Source organism: Vidua chalybeata, chromosome 6 (genome assembly GCF_026979565.1).
Source record: "Vidua chalybeata isolate OUT-0048 chromosome 6, bVidCha1 merged haplotype, whole genome shotgun sequence".
Taxonomy (NCBI): Eukaryota; Metazoa; Chordata; class Aves; order Passeriformes; family Viduidae; genus Vidua; species Vidua chalybeata.
This window is the reverse complement of record NC_071535.1, coordinates 60,649,997-60,662,610: the sequence shown is the minus strand read 5'-3', so window position 1 is coordinate 60,662,610 and position 12,614 is coordinate 60,649,997. Positions and strand designations below refer to the sequence as shown.

Genomic DNA, 12,614 nt, shown 5'->3' with positions numbered 1-12,614 from the left:
TCAGGCCTTCTGCTCCTTTGGGTGTCAGCAAGCAGCTGAGGCAGCCCAGCCCTGCAGCCACGCCACATCTGGGGGCAGCAGCACATGCTGCAGCACTGGAGATCATTCCTCAGACCTTAAGCAGATGATTCCCATTAAAATGTTACCTTAATTACTTATATCTATCTCCTAGCTATCAAATGATATTCCTCTATAAAGGATTTATTTTTTCCAAGTGGAGACTCTTGGTTTAGGGAATGAAATGAGAAACAACAAAAAAAAAAAATCAGTACTGCTCCAGGCTGGTATGCTGCACAGATTGTGTTACAGTGCTTCAACTTAAGATTTTGGTCTTAAATAGAGAGAAAAATTGTATTAGCTTATGTTGCAGCAAGGTATTTTTATGATATTAAATTCTTGACTTCAGAGAGAAGCACATACAATATCACTACTGGCTACAGGCACTAAGTTATGCACTACAGTTCAGAAGGCATTTTAGCCCACCAAAGCTCAGTTCCTAAACAGCAAGTAACAGCTGCATTTGAAACAAAACCATTCCTTATTAAAACAAGAATCCAAGTTTCAGAACCATTAACACACCTAACATGACTGTTAAATATACATTTTAATATGTACACTTTAATCTAAACATTAAAAAAAAAATCTAATTAACATGATCTATCAAAGGAATTTTTCTATCCCTGAAAAGATCCTTCAGAAAAGCTGCTTCTAAGTATTCTGGGTACCAGGATACTGTAAAAGCACTTACTCTCAACATACTCTTTTGTTGTCTTAGAGAAAAGCGTTACAAAATACCATTTGGTTACAAAAAGATAAAATGCACAAAGTTCGAGAAAGATTTCCTAGACAGAGGACAGCAACGAGCAGCAGGGGTCAGTTTAATGAGAAAGCTGCAGAAGTCTCACTAGCTGATTTATCTCATACACAGGAAAAGCAAATCACTGGATAAACTGACTTTATCTGATGGTTATGGACATTAGTGATTAAACTTTCAGTCTACTCTACCTCTATTAAAACCATATAAAAGAAATTAAACTTAACAACAGCTGTCACAATTTCTGTGTCACTCAACTTCACTAGTTGATTGCCAGAAAAAAGGATCTACTCCAGCAATGTTCAGGGAAACACTGTGTCTGTGGTTCTTTTAGTGGTATAAATGCACTGTCTATGTTTCCTTGCCTGCAAATCTGGACGAGTTCTTGTTTGTGATTTCTCGTGTAACATGATTTTACAGCCATGTACCCACCCCCACATTCTCTTTAGAGCAGTTCTGCAATGGAAATAAACAACATAATGATACTCTTTACAGTTCATCTTGAGGAAAAGAAACAAACAAGACACTAGCAGTTTTACAATTTATTAACACATCGTTCCAAATCTGGGACAAGAAACTCCACAGCAACACGTTCACTTTCGAAAACCAAACACTGCACAACTAGATGGAAAAGGCATTTCGTATCAGTTCTGTGTATCACCCTCCTCTTCAGGCCCACTTGAGGGAAGCAGTGTGCTCTAAGTGTAATATTATAATGGAGATTAGTGGAGATCCTGCAGGGAAATAAAAAACTCTGGGTCCTTCCCCACTGGAAATGTCACTTACAATAGTATCAGCGGCAAACGCTGCACTATTAGCATACAACTGGAGTCATTTTCTGTCATCAGGCCTCGTTCATATGTAAAACAGCAACCCTCCTGTCTCCCAGGGGATGGAGGTCTCCCACCCCCCACATGGCTCCTCCAGCTGCAAGCAACACAAGTGCTAACTTATGCAAACACAAGGAAAACTCACTCTGCTGGTTTCTGGCTTTGGGGAGCTGCTGCTTCTCCCTCCACCCTCTGCCCTGGCCTCTGGGTGACTTCGCTCCTCTCCTCAGTGCTGATGACTTTCACACTTACCTTTCTTTCCCTCCCCATCCGCGGCTGCATTTCTTCCTGCTGCTTCTTGAATTTAAGCATGAGAAAAGCAGAACTTCAGCTTCTCCTCCTGAAGCCTCATACCTTTCTGCTTTCTCATTTAATACTGATCACTCCGTCTTTTCATTCCAATGCTGAGGTTTTTTGCAACTTTTTTTAACATCTAATCTGATTGGCTGTAGCCAAGTTTCTAAATGCATTTCACTACAGAATTCATTTCAGTCTGTGGTTCAGTATTGCCTGGAGTGCTACAAACTGAATCTTCAAAAGACTTACTTGCTCATTAGCATACACCTTCCTCTTCTGAGCAGTGCCTTCAGGTGCAGTCACCCTCTTTTCAAGAGCATATTCCTTTACCTCTGAGGCACATTCCTCCTGCTCATCATTCCTCGGCCTGCCTATCTTCAATCTGCAGGGAAAGCAAGACACCACAGTTCACTCATGATGTCTCCTTTGCTGCTAACCTGCTCTGTGTCTTTTTTGTGCCCGTTTCCCTTATTCTTTGTTTCAACAAGCATTCAGCAAAAGATACAGGAATTTGCCGTCTACAAACCAGGTGGCTTAGGCTGCTCCCAATAAAAATAAACTGCTTTAGCCAGTCCTAGCTAAAGTAGGCCTCTAGCACCTCTCTGAAGTTTTACCATTTAAATTTAGACTAAATAAAAATAACGAAAGAATAAATAGATATTCTCTCTGTTCTCTTGCTAGCTGACTTTTGACGTATACAAGAAAGCTGGAAAGAGATTTTTTACAAGTGCATGTGATAGGACAAGGGGTAAATGGCTTTAAACTGGAAGCAGGTTTAGATTAGACATTAAGATGAGATTCTTTACTGTGAGGAGGGTGAGGCACTGGAACACATTGCCCAGAGAAACTGTGGCTGCTCCATCCCTGGAAGTGTTCAAGGCCGGGTTGGATGGAGCCCTGATCTAGTGCAAGGTGCCCCTGCCCACGCAGGGGGGATCGGACTGGATGACCTTTACGGTCCCTTCCAATCCAAAGCATTCTGTCATCCCATGATACGACATATAAATGCCACTATATGTCGAGTATGAATTCTTACACATTTTAATTAATTTCCTGCCTCGGGCCCCAGGCCTGCGGTGACTTCTTGATGGGGGGAATGCCCGAGTCTTAGGGAAAGCCCTGACATAGGGACACATAAAAGAGGCGGCGGCGGGTGGTGGCTGGGCCATCCCCGCCGCGGGGGGAGGCGGACGGGCGCGGGGAGCGGCGTCAGCGCTCGGTGACGGTGACAGGGCGGGAGGGCCGCCCTGCGCAGCGCTGTACAATGGGGCGGCTGCCGGGCTCCATCTTGGCGGCGGCGGCGGCCGCCCCGGAGCCCGCGGCTGGCGGCGCTTCCCCTCCGCGGGAACAACATGGCCCCGCCCCGGTTCCTCCAACAAAGCGCCAGCGCTTCACTTCACCGAGGAACCGGCCTCCCCCATACCCGACACCGCCACCCCGCCCGTCCCCGCCTTCAGCCCCCCCACCCCGCCCCGGTGGCGGCTACCGCCCCCCGCCACGCTCCGCTCCCGCCGCCGCGCTTCCCCCCTCGGGCCGCGGCCGCCCGTCCGCGAGTCACAGACCTCCTCCTTCTCCTCTTCCTCCTCCTCCTGCTCCTGCTGCCGCTCCCCGCGCCGGCGCTGCTGGCGGCGGCCCCGGCCGCCCCTCCGCCGCGGCCTCCCTGCCCCCGGACGCGGAGCCCGTGAGCCCCAGTGCGCTGGCGGGGGAGGAGCATCCTGGGAACGCGCAGCCCGACATGGGTCCGGCGGCCGCGCAGCCCCCGCCGCCGCCCGCAGCTCCGCCCGCCGCCCGCCGCTGAGCGGGAGCGGAGCGCAGGGGGGCCGCACGGGGCCGCGGCGCTGCCCGCCCCGGATGAGGCGCCGCTCCTTCCCCGCCGCCCTCAAAAGCGCAGGGCCCCCACGGAGCCCCCGCGGCCCCGATGATGGACAGGAACTACCCCACGACCCCCGGCTTCGCCGAGCCCCTGGCCCCGGGCACCGCGCCGCCCGCCGCCTCCTGGGCCTACGAGCGCGGCGCCGGCAGCCTCAAGCCCAGGTGAGGAGGGTCCGCCGAGGGGGCAGCGGCAGGAAAGGCCGGGGGCCGCGCCGGGGCCTGGCCGAGGGCGGCCGAGGGGGCCCCGGCGGCGGGGCAGGGCAGGGCGGGGGGCGAGCGGGGCCCGGCGGCCCCGGGGAGGCCGGGCCGGGCCGGGCGGGGAGGGGGAGGCCGCGTCCCGGCGGGCGGGGGGCGGCGGCGCGGGGCTCCCCGCTGTCCCGGCGGCCCGCGGCGGTGGCGGCGGCGGGGCGGGCGGTCTCTCCGCCCCGCAGGCTCGCGTCGGGCTGCGGCGCGGGTTCAAGAGTTCACGCGTCCCTGCCCGGCTGCCGGAGGGAAGCGGGGCCGCGGGCACCGGCGCTGCCCGGCCGAACAATGCTGCCCGCCGGAGCACCGGGCCGGCGGAGGCGGCCGCGCCGCGCCAGCATCCCCCGCGCCCTTCCATTTCTCCGCTGTTTGTGCGCTCCGCTGAGCCTGGCGAACCTCTTTCCTCTAAAGCGCTGCTCCGGGGCGTGCGGAGCCTCCTCTCAGCCAAAACTTGTCTGGAGCGATTCAGTCCCACGGAGAGTTCTGCAAAGTTCCGGGAAGTGCGGGGAAAATACAGGATATCTTATTGGCTTCGGGTTGCTTTTTGATTGTGTAACTCTGCCAACTAAAACGAGTATTCTCTAGGCGATGAGATTTTCGTTATCGCCTGCCTTTTATGTCTCTAGCTTGATTTATCTGCAGTTCCCATCTCGACGGCGTTTAAAGGTAAAAGAGAGTCTCGGGCTAAAAATACCCCGTCAAAATAGGTGCGCTAATAGATGACTTTGCACTTGGTTCTGAAAGTGGTCAGACATGTCTGATAAGATTAATAGATTATCAAGTCAGAAGCACTGTTGCAATCATCTAGCCTGACCTCTTCATAATGCAGGCCATAGAACTTTTTTTTTTCCCCAGTCTGTGTGTGAGAATAGAGCTTGTGTTGTAGAAGGTGTAGTTTAAAATTTTCGATGAGGCAAAATTCAGTACTTCAGGTTCTAAGTATGCAAGTGACTGATTTATATTGTATTTTTGATATGAAGAGGGCTACCTTTAGTTTCTGGACACTGAGTCTTGTTTATAGCCTCATCAACACTGAAAATTCCAATATATGTTGAATATGAATTCTTACGCATTTTAATTAATTTCTTGCTTTACTTATTTTTCTTAATAAAAAGAACATAATCTTCTGAAGTTTATTGCCAGAGATTTTTTTCTTTCTTGCTTGCTACTTTAGTTATTCTTCCAGATTTCTTTCAGATTTCCTCCAAGTTATTGTCAGTTTCCCTTCCTGAATAGTGCACATTGCATTTGAAATGCAATTAAGGCAGAAGGGAGAAGGTCACAGGACCTGCCTGGGATGTGAGGCTGTACACAGAGCTCCCTGTTTCACAGAGAATTGCAAGGACAGGTCGCTTTTTGGCCAAACCCTTGCCCTGTGAAGCTCTTTAACCAGTTTCTCTGAGGAGCTGCCTGCTTGGCAAAGTAAGGTCTCCATATAATTCTTTCTGTTTTTTCTTCCTAATCACTGAAGTGGTTTTGGTCATGTTGCTATGTTGATTTCAGTGGAAGTCAGTGATGTGTCCTTTCTGTATTGCTTTTGCCAGTTCTCATCATCTCTTGAGGGTCATGCCAGATATTCCATAAGGGAGGTTTGGATTTCCCAGGTCGTTTAAGAACAGGTATGCAGAAGCAGAAAGGGATCTCTCTTGGATTTTACAAGAAACACAACTGATGGATGATTTTATTTTTAATATTTAAAATAATCCCCTGCTTTTACAGCACATCTTGCTTTTTTTTTTTTTAATAGCTGCTGTATTAATGCAGCCTTAAATGTACATTTTGGGAATTCTTTAGAAGAAATGGCAGGGAGAAAAATCCCAAGACCGGTACCATGCAGAAGCTCATTAAATCACTGCCTGCTGCCTATACCAATCAAATTAGTATTACTGCATCCCTGTATGATATGGCAATATTTATACTATGCTGCAGGAAACAATGTGGAGAAAACTTTAAGTTCTTTGAAGTTTCATCTCCAGGTTCTATACATGGTGACAAATGATGCATTTAAAATGCATTGGCTGAAACTTTTTTGAAACTTTTTTCTTTAAAGTGTACCAAGAACAAGGAAACTACTATGAATCATATTTTGTGCTTAAAATTCTCCTGAACTGGCTTCTTTGGGTTCATGTCATTTTAATAAGAATTAAGATACCCTGTCCTTGGCCAGATTTAAAGATTTGAACCATGTTGAACACAGTGATAAGTAGAGTCTGGGCTTCAGGTGCTTGTGGTTTCCTTTATTGCTGGTAGCACTTGTTTTTGTATGGGTGGAGTTGCTGAGGAATTGGGATGGAAGAGTCATTCCTGTCACTGCCAAGGCTTGCACCAGCCTGGAAGGAAATTGTGAAGGTATAGATGTATTGTAAAGGAATATGCTGTCCATGCCCTCGACTTGTGTTACAGATCACATCACATTTTTCAAAGTGGTGTTACTGATTGTGCTTGACAGGTAGTCATCTTAACAGCTGAAACTGCATTAGCCTGATGTTAAATTAAAAAATGTGTGTCATGTTCCTGTGGTACTTGCTTGAAAAGAATTCAGCCTTTAGGTGATAGAGATGACAATATTTCATTCAAATTTCATAGTTATGCTCTTGCAGGCTGTGTCGTGGCAGGTTATGTTCCCTTTGTGTGGAGAGCCATGTTCACAGTCTCAGCTCATCAAAATGATTTCTCCTCCCTGCAAGCATTGCTCCCGTCTCCCTGCGCTTCACTTCAGCCATCTGGTTTTTATCCTGCTTCTTATTTCTTGCAGGCACTGTTTTGTCTGTGCAATGGCACTATTCTTATCAACTAAAAGGAAATGTGTGGTGAAGTGTTACAAGGACATTTCTACCGGGCCTGCTGTGACATAACTGTTCCCATGGAATAGGAGATGGTGAATTGGGATGGAAGCTGATGGAAATCACTGGGATCACTAAGCAGGGACCATTCCTGCTGGGGAGCACATTGGGATGGTGCAGCCATAGCAGGGGCTGAGGGGGTGCTTCTGTCCTCCATATCCCTGACCCCCAGACCCCTTACACAGCCTGTCAGCAGCTTGAAGGAGTTTCTGGTGCTTCTAGGAGTGCACTGCCACTTTTGGCCTTTTACTGTAGCTGTCAGAAAACCCTACCTTTGTGCTTAAACCCTCTTTTTGCCAAAAGCTGTTGAATAGCAGATGAGGTGTGTCACGCTTACTTGCTGCTTGTTCAGGAATTATTGAGTATTCAGAAAACAGGTGCTGTGTAATAGTGTGAGAAACTGTTGTAATTGCTTGGAAAGAGACATAGAGACACATGATAATGGATGAGTTTCTCTGACTTGGGGGTACTCCTAGGGTTTCATTTAGAAAAGGCTTTTTACTAGTGGAAAGATCTCACTGTTCTTGTTCTGTTTTTACCACAGCTCTGAAACTCAAATCTGCTACATGTGATTAAGAGTCAGTCACAATTATTTTGCTGTTGGTTTAAATGTTATGGTGATTGCCGTGGTCTCTGGTGTTCCTTTATGCTTGGTAGTGTGTATCCATCTCTGTCCTACCCAAGCATATGGGGTTTTGTGTAATTTAGTTCTAAATGGTTCTTTACAACAGATAGCACTGACATTATGTTAGAGTGGCCTATAACAGCTAATCTCAAATAAAGAGTTAGTTACTGTGCTAGTTCATTTGCAAAGTTACATAAATGGGAGACTTATACTTTTATGATAAATGGTTATGATGGGTTTTAAACTCATTTTTGCATAGCTGTCAAACTAATGCTTATTGTAACAGCTGTATGATAATTGTGTTTTAGTTAAGGCTCAATTTTAAATTCTAATGGGTTTTTGCATAGCTATAGGAACTCTGTAAGTGCAGAGTATTTTAGAAAAGCAGAGAACATTTTCTTTCATTAAATGAAATTGTTCTGAGAGGTGAAACCAATGTTTGTTGTTAAACACATTCTACAAGAAGTTCCCTATGGCGTAGTATTTCAAGTGTTGAAAGGAAAGCTCATAATCTGAGAATATACTTAGAATTTATGGCACAGAAATATTAAATAATTTTTACAGGCACATAGAAAGATAGGTCACTTTTAAAATCTTGTCAAATTTTCTGTCATTATTTATATCTGAAACGTTTATACATGCAAAATAAACACAGGTAGTCCATGGTATAGCACAGATACCTTACAGGGACTTGCTGTCTTTTTCTTTGTTGTCTTTTTCTTCTTTTGCACCTGCATTCAGCACACACTGAAGTCACAGCCGTGGGCAGGTCAAAGGTTGACTGAACAGAGGCTGAATGCGTTCTTGCTCTGTGTCCCATAGCTTTTCCCTGGTGCAGATGTGTGGTCATCTTGCAAAATCTTTGCTGAAGTTTCAAAATGAGCCAGCCAGGCTTGTTTGGATTTAGATGCTGCTTACCTGTGTGAGATTTAATGGCAGCTTTACCTGAAAGATCTCAAGCAGTGTGTGTCATTCTGCTGCAGTGAGAAATGATGATAAAGAACTACCTGCAGAAGTAATGAGCTGAGACTTCGTCTGAGGGTGCAGTTACCTGAGACGGCTGAACTGGCTGCTCAGGCTCACTGCTGCTGAAAGGGGCTCCCTTCCTCTTCCCTTGTCTTGGTTTGGTGTTTGTGCAACTGCACAGGGAGCTGGTCTCATTTGTTAATCCATGAGAAAACTCTCCTGGCCAAAACAGTGATTGGCTTGAGCTGATGTCTGTGCTGGTGAACCTGTGCTGTCAGGCTGGAAGCCAGAGGGACACCTGGGGACGAGCAGGGAGCAGAGCTGCAAGGAGTGAGCTGTGTGAATCCCTTGAGAGGATGAAAGGAGTGAGGACAGAGCTGTAGGGAGTGAGCTGTGTGGCCTTGGCAGGGATCCTTCCCAGTGGTTCTGGACAGGGTTTAGATGGGCTCAGTCTTGCCGTGTCACTGTCTTCGATGAACATCCCACACAAATTGTGCTGCCTGCTTCCCTGCCAGCAGCACTTGGTGTCTGTTAGCTGGCTGCCAGATCTCTCTTGAGATCACCTCCAATGATATTTCAGATGTGAGCCCTTCCCTTGGAGCCAACATCCTCAACACAGGGTACAGCATACATTGTTCTGCAAGAAATGGGGGTTGTATTCCACCACCTATGCAAAAAGTCCCACGTGTGTATTTTGCCTTTCATCCTGTTAACTTCAATCATAGCTGTGTTTGCCTTACACCAACAGAGAGCAACCTTTTCACCTTGTTTCTTCTGTACTTTTGCTCACCTTTTATTTTTTTCTTGGAGTTGCTGCTGACTCTGGCATAATGCTGTCATAGGAAGGAGGCTGTTTTTAGAAAAAAATCTTTGTTCCTGTCAGGAAAAAAGCACCTATGCCTGAACTATATTAATTCTAAACAATACTAGGGCTCTTATAGAGTGGGTGTATTTTGCATGGATATCTTCGTTGTATTTTGTCAAAGCTTTCACAAATTTGCATGTCAGGAGGTTACTTTGCATGGTGAGTGCCTGTTCCTACATTAAACAAACAAAGAAAAGACAAACCAAAACAAAAACCAGTCAAAAGGCAGTACATTAATAGTCTCACTTCAGACTTTCCTTAGCTGCCTTAACTATGACAAAAATAACTTGGAGCAGCATGCAGCATTGAGCCTTTCCAGCACAGCATTTCTTGCTGTACCATGCAAGTGGCAGAGAAAAGAAAATTCTTTGAATTTTTAAGCAAAGATAAATGCTTTCAGAGAGGACAGAGTATGTGGTTATTAAGTACTGGATTTACTTGTCTCACTGGGCAGATTTCATAGGTTTTGGGTTTACTTCTGCTTGCTATTCTGTCATTGTTACGTGGCTTCTTTTGTTTCATTGTCCTGGACAGACCTGGGGCTAAGTGGACACTTAGATTCATTAGAGCCTCCTCAGAACCTCTCTGATGATGGGCTACAAAAAGGGGCAAGGAGCTCTTATTCCTGGGTTCCTGCACACTTGAAAGTTTCTTATTCCAAAACAGTTCAGCAAGAACCTACATATGTTTAGACAAGCTTTTACTTTCCCATATTGCTTTTCTTGTTTTTCATCTCCCTTATACATGCCTACCTGCATTGCTTGCTTAGGACTTGGAAAAGTGCATCCAATTATTCTCAGCAGGAAGAAGGCACCCTTAGGCATCCTTATCTTAGAGTAATAGTGTTTACACAGCAGGATACTAAGGAGCATTTATTCCTTAATAATCCTGCAGGAGTTATACTTGGGGCTAGATTTCACTGGAGATTTCCCTCCTTTTTCAGCTGAGAAGAGTTGGAGGGCTCCAGCCCTTCGTCTAGCATTCCAGATGTTTGGCAAGCTGTTCTGAGAACTTTTGGTCATCCAGAACGTGCCAGACAAAGGGTCACACCATGGGCCGTGCTGAATGTACCAGCCTGTGCTGCACCTTCCACGCTGCCCTTTTTCCTGACCAGGAAATCCCTCTCAGAAATATGGCAGCTTGGTGTTTCACACCACATCCTGTTTACTTTCTCTCGTCTTCGTGTCAAAAATTCCAGTGCTAGACAGCGAATAATCCTTCAATCCCGATGCTCGTCCGATTTCATTATGTTCTGCCGAGTCTGCCAAGAACAGGATTTCTAATAAGTTTTTCTTGAATCTGAACATTAGTTCATTTGCTGTGCAAAGAGTGATTGTAGAAAGCCAACTCCTCCCTACTCTGAGCACAGCCATGTGTTAACCACCTTCAGCTGCTGGCACTGGTGAGCTGGAGTTTGCTGATAGTCAGCACCACTGGAGAGAGATGGGATTTTCATCTTTTCCCGTTAAAAAACTCACTTTTGTTATTTTTTTTAAGAGAATACAGGTTTTTTCACCAATTAAAGCATTTTTTAAGTTCATATGTGTCTGCTGTTTTGATCTGGATTAATACTTGGTTTTCTTTAGACATGATCATCATGAAAGCTAAAATCAGTATCAGGGGCATATTCAAGGAATTTGTTTAATATAGTGTAGTTTTTCCTGTCTCAGAGTAAATGCCATGTAGCTGTGACTGTATTTCTACAGTTTTGAACAATGCACATTTTCTGGTTGAAGCATTCACAAGCAACTGGGTTCATCTGGTGTTTTCAGCTGAATAGTGACTTGTGACAAATGAAATGATAGCCAGGGTTCACTTTGCAAGGTTCAAAATGGAAATTTAAACCTGTTTTAGGATGAGAAGAGCACTTTTGAAGAGGTATGAGAGCTAAATTCAAGAGCTATGCTCATTTTCCTTATAAACTTGGTTAATAACACCCTGTGGTGCTTTCTTTAATGTAAAGGACTCTTTGCTGCTGTGTTTTATGATGAACTGTGTTGTTAATATGTTAGATCTTTCCTGGGCACACCTCCTAAATTGGGATGGCAGTGGTGTTAGTCATAGGGATACCTCTTGTTTTGAATCTAAAGGAGCTCATATGAGCTGCTTAGCCCTTGTAGTGTGTTGTGGGATGTGGAAATCACTGTGCTGGACATGTGCACGTGCTGGGAGGCTTGGAGCCCATCCAATGGCCCTCAGTTTTTGGCTGTCGGGTGGCAGGATGTGTGATCTCAGGTGTGGTCACTGAGTAGGTGCCGTGGCTGTGGGCCATGAGACCACTGCTCTTCACAGGGGTGCATTTTAACGTCACAAAACCTGGAGAAACTGCCTTGTTTCAGTACTGGAGACTCGGTGGTGAGGGCTGTAAATCATTATTTAGGAATCATTATTCCTTCTGCCTGGGTTTCCCTAGACTGAAGCACAAGGTATTCCATGGGCTGTGGAACTGGAAAGTGCTTCAAGGTTTGGTAATGAAAGGAGCCCACTGACAGTGTAAGATGGCTGTCAGTGTACAGCACACATGTATTTGCACTTCTTTTACCTCTTTCTGTGATGAAAACCTCCGCTTCAGCATCATCCTTTCCATATAAATGGAAAATAAAGGGCTTGTTAAGAAATGGGATATCAAGTATTCCTGTAGTACCCTAAAAGTAAGGCTCGAGCTTGCCACAAAATCCAACGCTGTAATAACTGTGGGAGGACGAGGGTTGAAAAGCATTTCAATAGGTAAATGAATTGTGATTTTTATTAAGGCTCTGTTGTGGCTAACCCACATCTTGAGATAACGCTCTGCTGATTTTTTTATTTGGAAATAAAATTTTGTTCTTCAAAGTAGTGAAATCTTTTTGTGTGTATCTCAGCTGTAATAGAGGATTATGCTGTGTGTTCAGCCATTAATACTGGAATGATCTAGAGAAGAATTTTGAATATGCCCCAAGTACACTTTTGACAACAGAATAGCATCACATATCAGAGAAAGTGTTAGATTTCCATTACTGTCTGTTACAAAAATCTTTTGAAATTTTAAGTAAAACTCTATGAGAGAAGTATTTATAATTTCAAAAAATCACAGCTATTCTCTTTGTGCTGGGTAAAGCAAAAGTTCTTCCATAGAGAGAAGATAAGAAAAGAAGATAAATAAATGTAGTGACAAACCAATCCAATGCCTCAAAAGGCAAGAAAATAAGATTGCAGATCTTAGAGTGGTGGAAGCTATGCAGACCATAATGGTATTCCTGTTTCTGCAGGCACTGATAGA

The 12,614-nt window shown here is 45.5% G+C and overlaps 1 protein-coding gene across 1 annotated transcript in view; it reads left to right on the top strand.

Moving 5' to 3' along the window:
• Positions 1-3,844: 3,844 nt before the first annotated feature.
• The window catches only part of QSER1 (glutamine and serine rich 1), a 41,203-nt gene continuing 32,433 nt past the window's right edge, over positions 3,845-12,614 (top strand). The window contains exon 1 of the mRNA XM_053946881.1: positions 3,845-3,975. Coding sequence (XP_053802856.1) covers positions 3,860-3,975 — 116 coding nt within the window. The 5' untranslated portion in view covers positions 3,845-3,859. The remainder of the gene's footprint in view (positions 3,976-12,614) is intronic.